Raw genomic sequence first — 17,546 nt, 5'->3', positions numbered from 1 at the left:
ATGATTTTCTGTAGGTCAGTAATGGGAGAATGAAATTCACATTTCAAAATGGTTTCATTCAATTAGCAGTCATATTTTAGAATTTATCAGAAAACTGTCCTCACAGATAGATTATTTTTCAAAAAGGACTTTCAGTGTGGTAAAATGAAACAAATGGCATGACATATAATGTAATTAAAACATTTTGAGTAAAAAAAAATAAGAAAGTACTCATCAAAAATTTACATTTTATGTTATATATGCACATAGCACATCTGCTGTGCCACTGTGGCAGATGTGTATTAATATGGATATCTAATCAGATTGCTAGATTGCTAATGGCTCAGTAATCCATCTTCAAATACCACACAAGTTTCTGATTATATATTGAACCAGTTATCAAAATATTTTAAAAGAATTACTTCTTTACCTGTATGGTCTCTGAAAAGCACAAGTAACCTGCAGTTCTGTTTCAACAACGCACAGTTCCATCATAGCAATTCTGACAACTTGTGTTTATTATACATATGTTGTATGAAAGACTTACTTTAAAGACACTATTAACATGGTAACTAGCATGAAAATCAGATGAAATTAAAAGAAATGTGTTTTGATGTGAGAGAGCTCTTGAAATGGTATGTTCTATGGTAAGGTTAGTGACCATGAAACAAGTGACTCTACTGGACTCCACTCCTTTCAGTTATCTTTAGGAACATAAAGATCCTAAATCCTACTTCCTCATGTATTACCTCACCCTAACATTTTTATGTCTTGCAACCTGCAACTTGCTTTTTCCTCTCAGTTTCATTCTTATGCCCAGAGGAAAAGGGTAAACTTCCCCACATCAAAAGAGGACACTGATTTCCAAATTTCTTTTTCAACTTCTAAATTTCGGAATACAAAATCTCGCAGCTTCCTGCCAGAGTACTACAGATCACTGACTTGAAATGCTGGCAATTAGTTAGAGTTAATTAGTTAGGCAAGTAGACAATTCAGTTAATTAATGAAATACTTGGTTACAGCTCTGAACATCAGTGTTTTAAGATTCCTCAAACTGCGGGAATAATAATGGTTTATTAAATTAAAGATCATAGCATCCTTTTCTAATATCTCAGCCATACTGATGTCTACCACACATTTGTACCCAGCTTTACTACGCACGTATTCTTTTACCAGCTCTTAATTTCTAACCTTTATGAAGGTACAGATAAAACTTACTTCATTACAAGTTCACAGAGATAAACAAGCTGGACTTGCTGGGCTTGTATTTTTTTAATTCCCTTGATTTTTCTGATGCTACTTTATCCAAATCTATTTTCTACTAGACATTGTTGTCACTGACAAGTTGCTGTTTCATCAGGCACTGCCACAGAATCAGAGTAAAAGGCGACAGAAACTCTTGAAAGTGTTGCCCTGGTCACCAGAACTGATCAGAATTCTTTAGTTACAACTCCAAAACTTGTGGTTTGGGTTTTTTGAGTAAAAACAGTCTTAGAAAAGAGAAGTTAAAACATGGATGGTCTTAATTTCTGTTCTGGTCATCAAACATCAGTAAGAAAGCTCTCTTGCAGCCACATGGTGGTGAGAGATAAGTGGCAGTATGAGAGCAGGACATGGTCACTGGCTAGAATCCAGCAGTGATGACAGAATAAAAATAAAAAAAGGCAAAGAGGTGGGAAAAATTATTAACATGCATGCCATTTGCTAGAATGTATACCTTTTGCCAGACAGTTATGTCTGCTTATAGTGTTGTACAACGCTGCTTAACTCACTTTTCCTTTTTTTTCCTCTCCTCATCTTAAGAATAAAGACTTTGCTACTGACAAGCAAGAGAGCATTCCTCATTCCTGCTGCAGAATGCTGGAGGTGAGGAAGGGATTCTCATCCCCGCAGTGATGCAAGAACATACCTGCAGAAATGCTTGGCTGCAGAAACTACAAACTGGAGCCAGAATTTGGGTCTTACTTAGATCACCCCTTACTGTTTTGAACTGGCCAGTGCAACCTCAACAAGACAGGATATTCCCAGCTATATTAATCACGTACTTCAAAGGTTTTCTTATCAAGCAAGAAGACTGGAAACTTTTCTTAACAGATAGTTTCTGCAAAAAAATTATATTCAGTGCAATTAACACAATTCAATATGGCAAGTCACTTGCCATCAGCAAGTGTCACTGTCATTTTGCTGTGTCAAGATGAAAGCATCAGAAAAGATGTTTGGCACAGGGTCTCTGACGAATGAGACTTGTAAACTTTATCACAGTAGTTGAAATTTCATTGGATTGAAAGGGTGAACTATCCTTTGGGAGTATTTCAGCTGAATACAGCATGCCCCAAAAGTAACATGATAGGCCTGGGAAAAAAAAAAAAGCCTCTATTTTTCCATAGATTCAAAAATCATTGAAGTTGGAAAAGACCTCTGAGATCATCCAGTGCAATTGTCAGCCCAACACTGTAGTGCCTAGTAAACCGTGTCCTGAAGTGTCATGTCTACACATTTTTTTAACAAATCCAGGGATGGTGATTCCAAGCCCTACCAGGGCAATGGTAGCTCTTCCAATGTTTCACCACTCTTTCAGTGAAGAAATTTTTTCTAATATTGAATCTTAACCTTCCCTGACATCGGTTGACATATGCTGAAATTCTAATAAAATCCTCAGGGTTCCTTCACTGAGGCTTTTTCTCTGTCCCTGGCCACAACAATTTCTCTTTCTACAGAAATAACTCTGCTTTACTGATGAGAAAAGCTGCTTTTATCACAGTTAAGCAACCCATTAAACAGCCACATTTACTTATATATTTATCTTTACGTTTAGAATGGTCCTTTCACTGCATGAGCAGAATTATGGGGCTGCATAGCTTTTTAGCGTGACTTGTCCTAAGATTGCTTGGAAAGACAACTCTTCCAAATTTTGTTAATGTACTAGTAACATTCACTCAGTTAAAAATTGTGCAGCTAGACTCAGAAAAAGAAACACAAGATGAGCCTTCACACTGCAGCAAAGATGTAAAGGAGAAGAAAGACACTGTGATTGAGATGCTTAGGGGGGACTTCCATCTATAAGACTTCCATTACAATTCTTCCTTCCACCCACCCTCTGTGTGTTTTGCCTATTGTCCGAAGCCAAGGTGGGACCTTAGCTGAGAGATTCTCCCTGAAGAACACGGAAGAGTAATGAGGTGATGTGCATTCACAATCCCAACAACTGGCTGCTCTTTAAACAGCAGTCAGACATCTCGTGAGGTCCACTGAGCAAACTTTGTGATTATTTAGGGCTTGCCATATTGTAGACAAGAACTGCTCTCCAAAAGAATTTGCTGGACTAACCTGAAGTCAACCTTTGAGGAAAAATCCCAAACAAATCCCACAGTCAGTTATAAAACGTACACATAAAGAAAGATAAGAGTCTCCCTTCCTGACCTCCAGCATTCTGCAGCAGGAATGAGGAAAGCTCTCCTGCTTGTCAGTAGCAAATTCTTTATTCTTAAGATGAGGAGAGAAAAAAGAAAGATAAGATTCTCACCTCATTGACTCTCTTATTAATCTAGATTGAACTGAAAGTCCCCAAAGTAAACTTACAGCTTGTGTAAAAGAAAGCCGCAAAAAAAACCCCCACATGTAAAAATCAGAACACTCTAGACACAGATAAGCTGCAATGATTATTTTGGATATAACATAGACATTTCTAGTCACTGAATATTTATAAATGAAAACACATATAGGCATAGAAGGAAATTTAGAGGAAATACTGAATCAAGACTTGCAATGCCCCTTCCAACAGCAATAACTTGTTCGGCAGCGATTTTTTCCTGCCATATCTTGTGTTACCCACATCACGACAGCAAAACTCTTGGTGTAACACAGCACCAGGCTCTCACAGTTGCTGGTAACAGATGTCCAGCATCTGGTGCTAGCAGCTCATGCCCTCCTGCATAAGCACCCAGAACTCTTTAAGGAAATCACTTGCAGGATATTCATGTTATCCTCATCTGCTGCTTCTGACTGGCCCATTTGAAAAGTAATGTAGACAGAGACCTGACAGCCCTAATGAAGACATTCAAGAGAGAGAAATTGAATCGTATATATTCTAGTATGGAAACCTTGAAGCACTAAATTAACTGGGAGCTATAATCTATTTATAAGTATTTAGCCAAAAAACGTGTTACTTGAGAGCAGAGCATTACAATATGTCTAGCAAATAGAACAGGCTCATACATACAGAAGAGGCTTCTCAGCCATTACTCACTGAGGAATATGCTGCTTTGCATAAATGATTCAGCCAACAAAAAAAAAGATGTTTAGACCAACAAATGAAACTCTGAAAGTAAACCACTGTCTAATGCTAAATATAAATTAAAGGTATTAGAGTAAATGACTAAGTATTTTCCTAAGTTTAATCCTAACTTATACAGCTTACCTTCAGCTCTGCAGAAAGAGAGACAGAAACCCCGTCAGGATAGCAAGAGAACTAGTGATCAAGTCATCCAGGTGGAAATGGGAAGCTAACCTGAAGGATTGAGACGCAGGAACTAACATTCCTCTGCTTTCTTTTTCTCTGACATAACGCCAATCAGAAGTACACTGTCACCAGAATATCACGCATTCCTGGGGGTGGGCATGGGGGACCAAGTGTACAACTGCCCTCCACTCCTCCTTTACACCTCTGGGTCTGTTTTATGCATTTTGATCCACTATTTGCTGATAACATAGATACCTCTCAGATGGCTTAACAGGTCAGGACTGAGATAAGTATGGGAAAATGTTGTGAAATAAAATCTTATGTTTGCAATCTGTGGTACAGATCCTTCCACATTTCTACCTTTTGCCCTCTACTACCAGCTTAAGTAACTGTCATGATGTAATCTTTCGATAAAGCGATCATGGTATTAGTGCTGTTTGGCATAGGCTGCATTAAGACTACATATGTGTGACATGGATAGTCCCAAATATCCATATCATGTTTATTCAAATTAAGCTCACATATCTTTCATGTCCCCAGATACTGATGTCCAGCTGGTCAGCTGGCTGTGATCATGCTAAAAATCAGCAGTTAAGCAGCAACAATTCCCCTGACCACACAGTCTGTGGCAGTCAGAAGGGCACCTACTCTGCTTGTACTTCAGTTCGGCCCATGAAAACAATACCTGGTGCAGGGAGGCAGCACCATGCTCTAAGCAGGAATTTGTTTGAACATGCCTCACTGCAATAATGGTGCTGGTAGCCACCTGGCTTATAGAAAATCTACCACCACAAGCCAGCCCATCCAATCACAAGCTTTGTCCATCATTTCTCATTTGACCTTCTTTCCAGGAAACCAGAGGCATGGCTCTACACAAAACAAGGGAGCCGATAAGGGAAATGTCACCTTTATACTAAGAAAGCTGAAATCTGCTTTCAGCTGTTATCAAGGCAGTCAGGAGTTTGGACCAGAGGCTCAGCACAGACACCTCTTTTTGCCCTACAGTATTATGCCTCAAAGGCGTCAAGAATACAGTAGGGTGGAGAGCCAAAACTACTTGCTAACCTTTATGAAAAGTAGTACAACATGAAGTCAGAGGCATGCTAAGAAAAGCTGAATGCCATTACTCGTGCCATTTCAAGGAGAAAGACGAGAGTTTTAACCCCAAGACTATTCAAATGGCAGCTGCCAAAGGCATTGAATTAAAAAAAAAAGTGTTAAAAATGCTGTATAGTGTTGAAGAAAAAAATGAGAACCATTGGCAGGCTGTGTGAACCCTGAAAGGTCCTGGTTTAATTAAAAATGGTTAGAACAGACTACAGTCATATTTTTAGCAGAAAACACAGCAGTTCAGCACTGCTTCTGTTGTTCAACATGCTCCCAAGGTGAGCATTTGTGAACAGTTTTTCTCAGAAGTATGCGTACTCAAAAAAGACAACTAAACTAAAAGGATACTACATAAAATGAATCACATAGATAATACAGTAAGGCTGTTTGCAGCCCTGCAACTTCTGGGAATAATTATATTTTATTAGATGACAACTCTATCCTTTCTTAGCCATAAAGAAAACAAAGGATCAACTAAAATTATTTCCTTTGGATTGATCACTCAGGCAGAAGAAAGTCAGACATTTGGTAGGGTGAACAGGAGAAAGAGAAACAATAGCGGTGAATTGATTTTATGAAGATGAAGCCCTCATGTCTCTGAAAAAAAACATAGCTTCATCTGCACAGAGAACAGCAACAATAGCAACTGCTACAGTGCTGTTAAGCAACCTGTCTGTAACTCAGTTTAGGGAAGAGGGGAAAAAAAAAAAAACAGTAAAATGATCCTTTAGAAAAGACTGAAGTCACATAGGGAAAAGAAAATGCTTCCTTTCCCTACCCTATATTGTACTTCTGGTATACTAAACGACCAAAATCAGCCACATGATTTAGAGACTCTCCAGCTGATTTAGATATCCCTGGGTACCCCCATAAAACTTGCTTTTTAGAGTGTTCAATTCACAGTGCCTTCACCTCACCTGTTTAAAGTATATGGGATATGTCTAGAATACAAGTAAAGGCCAAAACCTAATTTTTCTCCAGTGCTTGTTACTTACCATACATGTGGATGCAAAACAAGATAATTTACTTAAAGGAACTGATTCTTATAAAAAGTATTACAAAGACTCCTTGCTTTGGAAAACACGACTCATGTTCTGAATTTTTTTTTGTTTTGCATTCTGATAGAGAAGCCTTGAAATAAAAGTTGATAGTGTTTCTATCAACTTTTTTTTTTTTCTATCAACTTTTACCTCTACCAGGGCAAAGAAGACAGATGGCAGAGAAGTACCTGACTACAAGCCTTCCTCACTCCCCTTTCTCCAGACTGCCCACTTGCCTCTTCACAAAGATGAGAGTAACAGTCCAGAAAATTACAGCTCTTTACTAGATTCATCTCATCCCAGTAATCACGAGCAAACCTCTGAAGAATATCTGCAAATCATGGTGACCAGCATTGCGAAGCTTACACAGCATCAAAAGCATTCCCTTTTGCTTTATAAAATAGCATCCCACTGGTCCATTTCCTTTCTGTTTCTCTATCTTCAATTACTGTTTACCCTATTTAACAGCTACTACTTATTTTATTACCAAGTTCACAAACTCTACCTTGACAATTAAGCTCCAGTCTTCTAATTCACAGGCACCAGCCACGTAACTGCCATTAATCTGTTTTTTTTTCCCTTGGACCACAAATAGTCACAAGAAATGTGGGTGTACATACTACTCTGAATGTGACTTATCTCTTGTAGAAGTAAGGAAAACTTTCAGTTGAATCAGCATTAAATTCACAGAAAAAAAAAGTAACTAATACTTTATGTCAAATTTCTGATCATAATTAATTCACTGATGTGCCTACACTTCCAATGAAGGGTTGATAACTGCAAAAGTTTCCAGCCTTTTTTTCTTGGAAAGCCTCCAAAAGTTTAAGCTTCTAATTTCTGCTAATTGATTCAGGAGGAACCTGAACATATGGTGTTATAGCAAAAAAATATATAGCATGTACAAAAAATAGCAAATAAATTCCATAAAAATAGGCCTACATTTTAAAGGAGAAAAAAGCAGGGAGTTGTGCTTTGCTGTTTGAATGACTACTTTTTAATTTCTTTATAAGACATTGCTGGGCATTCTTACCCAACAACAGCTTAAGCAAAATAAACAGAAAAAAACTAGTCTTGCATGAAGACATTGAAGTTCAAAAGGCAGGATCCATGACAAACCAGTGGGAGAATACTACCAAAACATTATCATAAAAGCAAATTGTGCTATGTCACTCATCATGACCTCATATATACAGTTTGGACGTTGCCTTCTTGGCTTCCCCTTCTGGGTGGTCCTAAGCCATGAGAATGGACTGAGAAAAGTGACAAAGGAGAAGCAGCTCTCCTCTGCTCTGGCTGCTATGGGTCTGAGGGCACCAACAGATCCTAATGGTCCTGACCAGTGTAAGCTGAAGCCTCCTCCCACAGCCTCTGTTCATTGCTACAAGAGCTCCACTTAAGCTCTGGCCTTCACTCTCCCGAGCCCTGACCCAAATCACAGGTATAAATGGATGGATTTCAGACAGGGAGGTCTAAAAATACATTAGTGTTCCCATTAGCGCATTATTCTCTCCTATGTATGCAATTTGTTTACCTATACATGAGGTATAACTATAACGTCAGCACAAACAACGGATTTATTCTGAAACAGTAGAATTAAGAGACCCACTATTTAAAATGGAGCATTGGTTTTAAATTTATAAAATTCTTTCAGGATGTGGAGCATGTAATTACTCTAATCAGAGGAATTAATCTTCACAGCTTCCATGACTAAGAGGCATTCTACAGCATGAAAAAAATTATTTAGAAGTGGCTTTGTACAGTCCAACAGTACGTCAACTAAAATCATTACAAAAGCAAACCATCACCAGAATTTTTAAGTTAAGTTTTACACAGACTTTTAACAAGATGACTAGTAGAATTCTCTTTGTGAGATAATGTGTCTCAATTTCTGCCTCTATACATGAAATTCAAGAGTTATTTTCCCTTCCAGCTGGCAAGTGATTCTTTGTTTCTGATCACTTAAAATATTCTTTTGAAAGAATTTCATGTCTACACAAAATAGGCTCCACTTCCGAGCCCCGTTACTTGTATTAATACCTGGTTTTCTTGGAGGAAAAATAAGAATTAAAAAAGCAGTTTGTGAGCATTGGCAATGTAAAAGTTGGAATTAGGATTGTCAACGTCACGCTGAAATATCAGCTGTCTAAGTATAACACTTAAGCTCAATAATAAAAAAACATTATGTTCACTTTCAGTTTTCATCTAAATAAATAAAAAATGCACACAAAGAAAGTATTTTTTTAAAAAATAGTTGTTAAATAAAAGAGCAAACTGTGAATGCCTCAACTTTCCAAGGAAAGATGCAATTAGAAAAGCAGTGAAATAATTACATATGCTTATAGTGTAGAAAGATATTCATCATGTAGTTATGTCACTGATGGAAGCAAAAAAAATAGTAACAGAACATCCTTCTGTCCTGATCTTTTGTTGAAGAGCTTGCATTTGCCCAATACAAGTCCTCTCTCAGTGAACAGTTTCAGGGACTTTTAAAAAACTATCTTTCTTCTCATAAAGGGGAGAAAACATCAGCTCACACAGATCCAACAGTGATTCAGTAGTAGCACAGTTTCTGCAAATTTTGAAAATTAGCTTACTCCAAACCAATCTTTCCATTAAAGCCTTACTCGGGAATCAGATCAGCATTTTCCTTTCTTTCCAGAACTAGAAGCGTAATAGCATTAAGAGAAGATGAAAATTCAGAGAAGACGTAAGCAACTACCGATGAAGCTGTAAACCCATCCATCCCCTTTAGTATCTCTAATCCAGTTGTGAGCAACAGCAAAAAATTATTTACTGAAAGTAGTTATACATGGTTTAACTGTATTTTTTTCACAGTAATATTGCAGAGGAAAGAATGCAATGTTATGCTCATTACTTTGGTCATTAGTGGTTCACTGTATTGGTTTATGGGTGTTTAACGTGCTTTGTTAACCTGCAAAACAGCAAGCTTCTTTAGCACTGCATTTGTTACTCTTCTCACCTAATGTCCTTTTTAGCTGCATGATGTTTATCCATTTAGAACTTCTGTCAGAGTCTAAAAGTAAATTCCTATTTTGTAATTCCTAACAAAAATATATAAACCAGACTATGCACTCATGATTTACCATGTTTGTTTAATAACAGTACGATTGAAGTTAATTGTGCATACTACAGGTAAAAAAAATCCACTCCACTTGCAGGCAAACTGGATATCAAAATACTTCCAGAAATACTCCGAGTAATTGAGCTAAACTGTTTGACTTTTTCTTGAATCATTTCTCTTCTGGCTCTGAGACTTCATTCCACAAGGTGATTATCACTTTGAAACACGTGGTTGTACTAAATAGCTAATATATTTGGATGTCTTTTTTGTTTGTTTGTTAGAAATTTCACCATCAGAGGATGAATAATTACTACTTACCTTTTAGAATTATATTGCAGCCACCAGAGTAGTGATTGCCATTTCTAATTAAATATTTGCTGGTATATGTCTTTAGGAAACAGCTGAAATTATGTATACTAATAAAGCTGTAAAAAAGCACCCACATAAGCATCATATGAGCTATCACAGTCTATGTAAATATCATTAATAAAGACACAGTAGTACTATGCATGAAATTCAGACTCAGTCGATATCGGTATCTGCACAAGAGGACAAATACAGGATTTCTGTCTTCAAAATCCTCATTTACTTGTGAAAGTTGCGTTTGGATACATTTTAGAAGCTCTGTGAAATTCAGGAAGAATGAGCAATATCAGCTGCTTCTGTGTTACAAGATACGATTTAACTTGTCACATCTGAACAATTCATCACAGATTTGAGAGATTGTGTTTCTACTTGAGGGTAACAATTGCCTGAGGCTACTACATGTAGTTCTGGCAGGACAGTCAGTAACCTGCAAGTACTGCAAAATCTTAAATAACATCTGCCGTGCTCTAGCTAATGCAATTCTGCTGCTCATTTTAACAATAAAAGTTATCTGCTTAATCTGCTCTGCAGTAAGAAATAAATCCTGGTGGTTCTGTTTATCAAAGCATGCACAATAAAACACATACAAATATGCACCCACAACTGAATTGTACTTGCTTTAGAAATAAATTTATCCTAAATAACATCTTTCTATAGTTAACTCTAGTAAAAGTTTCTCTGAAGATAGAACTTTAAGGAGGGTTCACCGCCTTCACCTAAAGTAATTTTTCCTAAAATAACTCTGCCCTTTCTGATGACTCAGTTCAACAACATCACTGTTGACAAAACTTCTACAACTTTCGATCTTTAGGTGATTTCTGATTAAATACATAATTTTAAAGTGGAAGTTGTTTTTTCTCTTACGCATCTTATGATGCACGTTCTTTTGAAATTTTAAGATGCAAACATTAAGTAACTATGGACTCTCAAAAGCATCGCAGACTGCTTAATGAAATAATGCTGACCTATCAATTCTCTGATATGAGCAATGAGAGGAGGGGAAGGGGATTTTTTTAATGTATCTGAAGTTGAGTTGTAGATGTAATGGCACTTAGTCAGTTCAGTTTTTTCAGTAATAAAGGTACCATTATCTTTTGTGGCAGTCACAGCCTGGGTTGTCAGTGGAGACTACTGCAGAGCAGCATTGCTTCCTAAGGAGAACACATCTATAAATACATTCACGTGCGTGTATGTATCTCCTTAACACAATGCTGTCTTTGGGGTAACTTTGTCCACATTTTTTATATTTAAAAACATAATGCATGCCTGTGTTTGAGATAAACATAATGCATGCCTGAGATAAATAAGCAGTTATTTCAAAAGACTTGCAAGATTTCTTACCAATAACGTAATTTGACAATGGTTAGAAAGCTTGGGAAACATAAGTACTTACTTATTGAGAGGAAATACGAGTGCATTTTGGACACTGAATCAATGATGTAGCCAAGTCTGTTTATTAGATACTCATTCAGTTTCTGTAAAATACAGCTTTGAAAAACGGTAACTCTAAAAGTCAGAAGAGAATTTTGAGTTAAGTACTTAAAAAATTCTAACCATCCTTTCTAAAGACAAATCTAAGTCATATTTGCTGATTGTACCCTAACGTAGTTTATAAGTTCTTCAGAGCTCCCTGTTCCATGAAACTGTTTTCTTCAACGTAAAATCTTTGCAAGTTCTCTTTTGTTTGGGGTGAACCAACTGGTTCACAGGGCAGGATTTAAAGTTAATATACAGTGCACAGTATCTGCTTCATAGACAGTTGCTATCTCCCAAATCCAAACTAGCCTCCTAAAAGCATGCCTGTTTAGATGCCAGTTCTCTTCTAATTTGTCATTTAGATATTGTCCATCAATACAATGACACAATATCACATATATTGAAGCCTAAGCAGTGAGTTAAATTAATTAACTGCCCTATGTTTATATAGATTCTTGACAGGAATTATGTTCACATAAATAATCAGTTTAAACAAAGAAAACTCACTCATTGCTGGGACAGAAACTATCTCTTTAAAATAATATATTTCCACACAGCAGGACAAATCTGACATGCTGGAAAAGTGGAAGATAAAAATGAGAATGCACTACTTCTATTTTGAAACCAGTAGGCATAAGTTTTAGGCTGAGTTTTCAAGTCAGTAATCGTCCTTGTACACCTACGGATTTTCAGACATCAGACACCTAGGACTACAAAGGGTCTTTGATGCAAATAAGTGAACATTACAGCACTGAAATACATCTTCAGCAATCATCACATCACACACACTGCACTGTTAGACAGCAGGACACTCTGTAAATAATAGTGAAGTAATTCACATGGGATCCACACAAAACAAATTGGCCATCATGAAGTCATCTAAGATGGTCAACAGGAAAGAACTATGGACAAAGGATTCCTTATATCTCATTCTCACCTGGGAAACCAAAGCTTTTAAAAAGCTAAACCAAGAACAGAAATTCTGCTTTCCCTTCCCCATAAGATAACTGATCAACGATGGCAGAATTGGGGCCAAGTCTGACTTCAATGCATAGACATATGAATGCATGTCTATTGGCAGCTTTCACTAAGAAATGTCAAAATTGCTACACAACAAGGTACACAATGTGAGGACTTCAGAAATGATGGCTTTGTGGAAAAAGATGAACCTAATATTCATCTTCCTGTCCCCAAAATATCTAATAACTATTTAATATTTAACCTCCAAACATACATGCTGCTTTTGGAACAGCACTTGGAACCCCTAAACACTAACAAAGCAAACTCCTGTTCTGCAGATGGAAGTCTGGTGTTAAACTATCTCCCACAATTCCTATTAATTTATATCTTAATACTCTGGACGGAAAAAGTTTAAGCTCCCTCTAGCCAAAGAGACCGAATGTCCTGCTATCTTGACTGAATCCCTAAGGTATCAGAAAACAAAACAAACCCTGTTCTGGACAGTTTTGCAAGGCAAGCATTCAAAGGAGATGCAAATAGGTGCTCTGGATAGATCCAAAACAAATAAGATGCTCTGAAAACACCTAGACCCCTTGAACAGAGAAGTGATGAAGCCACTCTCCTGCTTATTCAGAGGATGATAAGTAATTACAGTAGCCTGGCCTAGTATCTATCTGTAGAGAACATGTTCATGAATGTTCTGTAGGATAGAATTTGTTTTAAATGAGGTTCTGCAGGTCTCTTCTGCCAAGTTTCAAGAAAAGCAGAGGCCTATGCCTCTATAATCAAATAGAAAAGCTAAATCATAATAAGCTACTTCAGATAGTTATTCTTTTAACAGCAGTCTTAACTTCTTCTGAGCAATCGCTGATTACCACTGGCCTTCACTGAAGTCATCCTGAAGTATTTCTGCTAATGATCTGAGGCATACACATCGGTATCTTATGCCAGCACCATTCCCATTACCTTCTGTATGAATAATGAGTTATTTTGATACCAACAATGACCAGGTTTCAGCTGAATATATTACTGTTGAATTGTTCAAGACAATGCACGCACACAAACACACTAAGATGCCAAGATGACCTTGAAAAACTAAAGCTTTGGAAAGCACTCATGAAGATTAAATAAAAATGAATACAAGATAATACATTTGAAGGAAAACAGAAATCAATTTAGGTAATAAGTGTCTCAAACACAGAAATTTACTATTTGTGTATCTTCTGATGTAACAAATACAAAATATCAGAATATTTTATTTCTTCCATTTCCAAGAACTTGGAATTACAGGTTGTTCATTTTACAAGACTTTGACACCATTGAAGAAGAAATAAAACTTGAAAACAAATGACTGATGAGTGTATTCAAAATCAGCTTTCTAAAGATGTGAGGTAAAGTCATGTAAAATACAAAAGTATCTTCTAAGACTATTATTGAATATATGGTACAACAGGGTGACCTCAGTTTCTGTGACCAGCAGTTCTAGAAACTAAACCAAAGACTTGGGACGATAGTCCTACCCAAAAGAATTTACAAGTTAAGCATCAAACACATAATACAGGAGTACATGCTTCTATATGCTTGTATATCTCAAATTACAGTCTAATCATCTAAGAAGAAAAAAAGAGTAATACACTTCCTAAAATTTGGAAGACAGTAATCAAAATCCATCTTCCGGTAATGTAGTTCCATACCATACTCTGAAGTAAAGACTAGGATTTGCACTCTCTCTTCCCAGTAGATTTTAATATTACCTTCAAGTAAGTTATTGTACTGGAGTTATTTCGGAGTTCTCTGTGAACTCTTTGGACATCGGCAACACCGGACAAGAGCTGCTCTTCAACTCAAAACTGCAGATTATACTAATTCAACTAAGAGCCACAAGTGCAAAACTAAGATTATGAACTGGCCTTGTCAATCTTGATTAATTGAAAGCTATTTAATAATTTAAAGTATTTTGGTGAGGGAGGTGACTTTAATTGCAAAGACTGAGTTTATGGCACAGTATGGTCTTTTTCAAATGTCCAAGTACATACTCTTAACAAGAACAAAAGGATTGCAGAATTCAACACGCAGGCCTTTAAACCTCTCTCTTTTCAAGGTGAATTTGGAAAGTGTTAACATGATGAAAATGCAACAACCGTCTTGCCCAGAACTGGCCTTAAGCCAGACACCAGTCTTGTTGGCTGGGCCTGCCCTATGCAACTCTATTTAACTTACACACCTGAAGAACTTATCCAAGAGGATTATATTTTCCTTCACATCTTACATGAATGCACTTATTTTATGAGGCACTATGTATCTTGCAAGAGTGGTTGTGTTTTAAGGCTTCGCCTACCTATCTGCAACTATTTCATTATTAACCAGATGGGGAATAAAAAAGCAAAAACAAAGCATGAAAACTCCCAAGTACCTCCCTTTGGTACAGAGGAAAATACCAGCTTTCAAAGCTACGTGCTACAGGACACTTCATTCTTTAAAAGTAGATATAGCAGTATGATACAGTTCTGGTGAAAGCAAGAGAACGTAATAAGATATGAAATACGCATGAGTCTGAATGTGCACCACAGACAGTGGTCTGTACAGTATGTTTTACGTTTGACAGCATGGTATGGTACAGGTCGAAAGAAAAGAGATGAGATTAAGCCACAGCTTAAAATCAAGATTATTTTGTTACTTTTCCCCTTTCACTAAGAGCAGAAATAAAGCGTTAAAAATGTGCAAAACCCACAACCAACCAAATGAATAAAAGAGGACAAAGAAAAGAAAATAAATTAAGGACAAGCATAGTTTAAAACTTCAAACCTCCCTTGTAATATTTCAGTACTACTAGCTGGTTGATAAAGCTAACTACATTGGCTCAGCCACTCAATATTGTAAAGACACTCACCCGACATTAAAAACTCAGGATTTTCTACCATACCAATATGACAATGGCCTCCAACATTTACAGATATTGAAGACCTTTTTTTGCGTTATTACCTTGTGAAGTCAGTCATCTCCATCATAATCACACACATCCTCTTGGCCAAAACAATGATGTCATTGCTGGTATCATCCCATATTTCAATCTCTGCATCAAGCTTACTCTTGACTTTTTTGAAGTCAGCCACTTGCTCCGCTATCTTTTCCTTTTCAGCCTCTGGCAGTTGAGTCATCTTGGCCTGAAACATAAAATAATTTGATTTCCAAAACATCTATGTTAGATTATTTTTCTTCTTAAAGAACAAAACCACAGGATATTATTAAATATATAGTTTAACACTGTGGCTTGACTATTCCAGTCTAAGCACTTCTGTTTTTCAGGATCTGTATGCTATAATTGGGTCGGATGAAGTAAATTACCTCAGTGTAATAGGGACAGCGCTGTCCATGAAACCACTAATATTAACATAGTAAGAGAAAGAAGAATAAATTCCCCAAAGAGCCTTTATAAAATATGACTGATAGGCTCCCAAGTGTTTTTAAGTATGCAAGTTACAAAAGGCAATATTCTTTCAGGTAGGAAAGAATAGAGGAAAAGGTTTAGTTGTCCTAAAACTTTCAGGTGTGCTTGTCCTCCTTACTAAGAAGGTTCCACAATATCATTTTAAGAATTGAGACCTAATTTTTCATATAGGTATCTTCTGTCTTTATAGAAGACAATTTAATAGAAGAGCATATCTAGAAATCAGTATGTCAATAAAGTTACCAAAAAAAGTATCTTGAATGCCAGCAGGAAAGCATCCAACATTCACACAAAGCCACAGCCATACTGGGCTCAGCAGCACACAGCCCTATACTTGGCTGCAGCTCCAGACTGGACCATTTGCAAACATTCCACCAGCTAAAACTGTTTCAAATAAAGGTTTAGTGTAGCTAGAAACGTGGTGTGTTTTGTACAAATTCAGATTTGACAAGAATCAGAACATTCAATCTATACTGAATCCACATGTTCTTCCTACATTTAAGCATTAACGAAGCAATTAATCTATGACGTGTGAAACAGCAACTGGAAATGCAGCCTAGTGAGACAAATATTGTACCTAATATTATACTTCATGAGCAAGATTATTAGTCTGCTCCAGACAAGGGTCAGAAATATTTCCTGTGTCAGAAAGAGGCCAGGTGGCAGACAGCAGCTAAGATATTATGTGGTCATCCAGCAGTCCGGCCCCTTCATAATACCCTCTACTAGAGCAAACAAGGAGACCTTTTGGCCTGTTAGTCTTGATGGTTTTACTGTCATAGCGGGTTTTTATCTATCACCTTTTCTGTGAAGTGGTCCCCCTCTTCTACTGTAGACCATCAAGAATTCACTTTTACATACAGTAACTATTAACACACTGTAATTATGCTGCAATTAAACAATAAATACTTTGTGACGTATTCTTCTTTATTAAATATTATCTACCATCCATAAAATGGAAGGTTAAGGCAGTGGTTGATTTACTATAATTAGTATAACGGGTAAGCAGTTTAATACGTAATGTGCATGCTTTCCAAGCCACGCCACTTCAGAAATTTTATTTATGCTTGAATCATTCTATCACAAGGTTAATTTTCCCATTTATATGAATTACTGGAAATTACAGGTCTCCCGAAGTATAACTATGTTATAATTGCGATCACAGAATTGGAATGCATAGCTATTTTAGGAACATTTTTCCTCTTTTGTTAAAAAATAAATAAATAAATCACAAAACTAAAAAAGACCAGAGAAGATCAAGACATATTTTCCTCGTAGCTGTAGGATAAACTTGCTGGGAAAGGTATGAAACAGGCAAAGATCAGAGTTGGCCTGGAGAGTCAAGGGAACAAAAGTACCCTTTTTGCAATCTAACACGTATTTGCCAACTGGTGGATGCATATGGTATTTCCTATCCTCCAGCTTCAATACTGTTTTGAGTTCAAGAACAAAGGTTTACATACGGAAACCACGAGATGACATTTTAATGAGGGAACTGTGACATAAAGTATCCTGCGATGTGCCAACAATAATGAGCTTCACGTGAAATGAGACACATTATCCAGTGGAACAAAAGGGCAAAGGAAACTACAATTCTGACCTTGGGTTTTTTTGTCCACTTCCCTCATG

General features: G+C 36.9%; 1 protein-coding gene across 5 annotated transcripts in view; it reads right to left on the bottom strand.

Annotated features, from left to right (window-relative positions):
• Nucleotides 1-17,546, bottom strand: part of CTNNA3 (catenin alpha 3) — a 470,553-nt gene that overhangs the window by 40,563 nt on the left and 412,444 nt on the right. For all 5 annotated transcript variants that reach the window (XM_054071284.1, XM_054071285.1, XM_009568184.2 and 2 more), the window contains one exon: nt 15,452-15,633. In XM_054071284.1, coding sequence (XP_053927259.1) covers nt 15,452-15,633 — 182 coding nt within the window. The remainder of the gene's footprint in view (nt 1-15,451; nt 15,634-17,546) is intronic.

Source organism: Cuculus canorus, chromosome 7 (assembly GCF_017976375.1).
Source record: "Cuculus canorus isolate bCucCan1 chromosome 7, bCucCan1.pri, whole genome shotgun sequence".
Taxonomy (NCBI): Eukaryota; Metazoa; Chordata; class Aves; order Cuculiformes; family Cuculidae; genus Cuculus; species Cuculus canorus.
The sequence above is the reverse complement of the archived record's forward strand: the minus strand, read 5'-3'. Positions and strand labels throughout refer to the sequence as shown.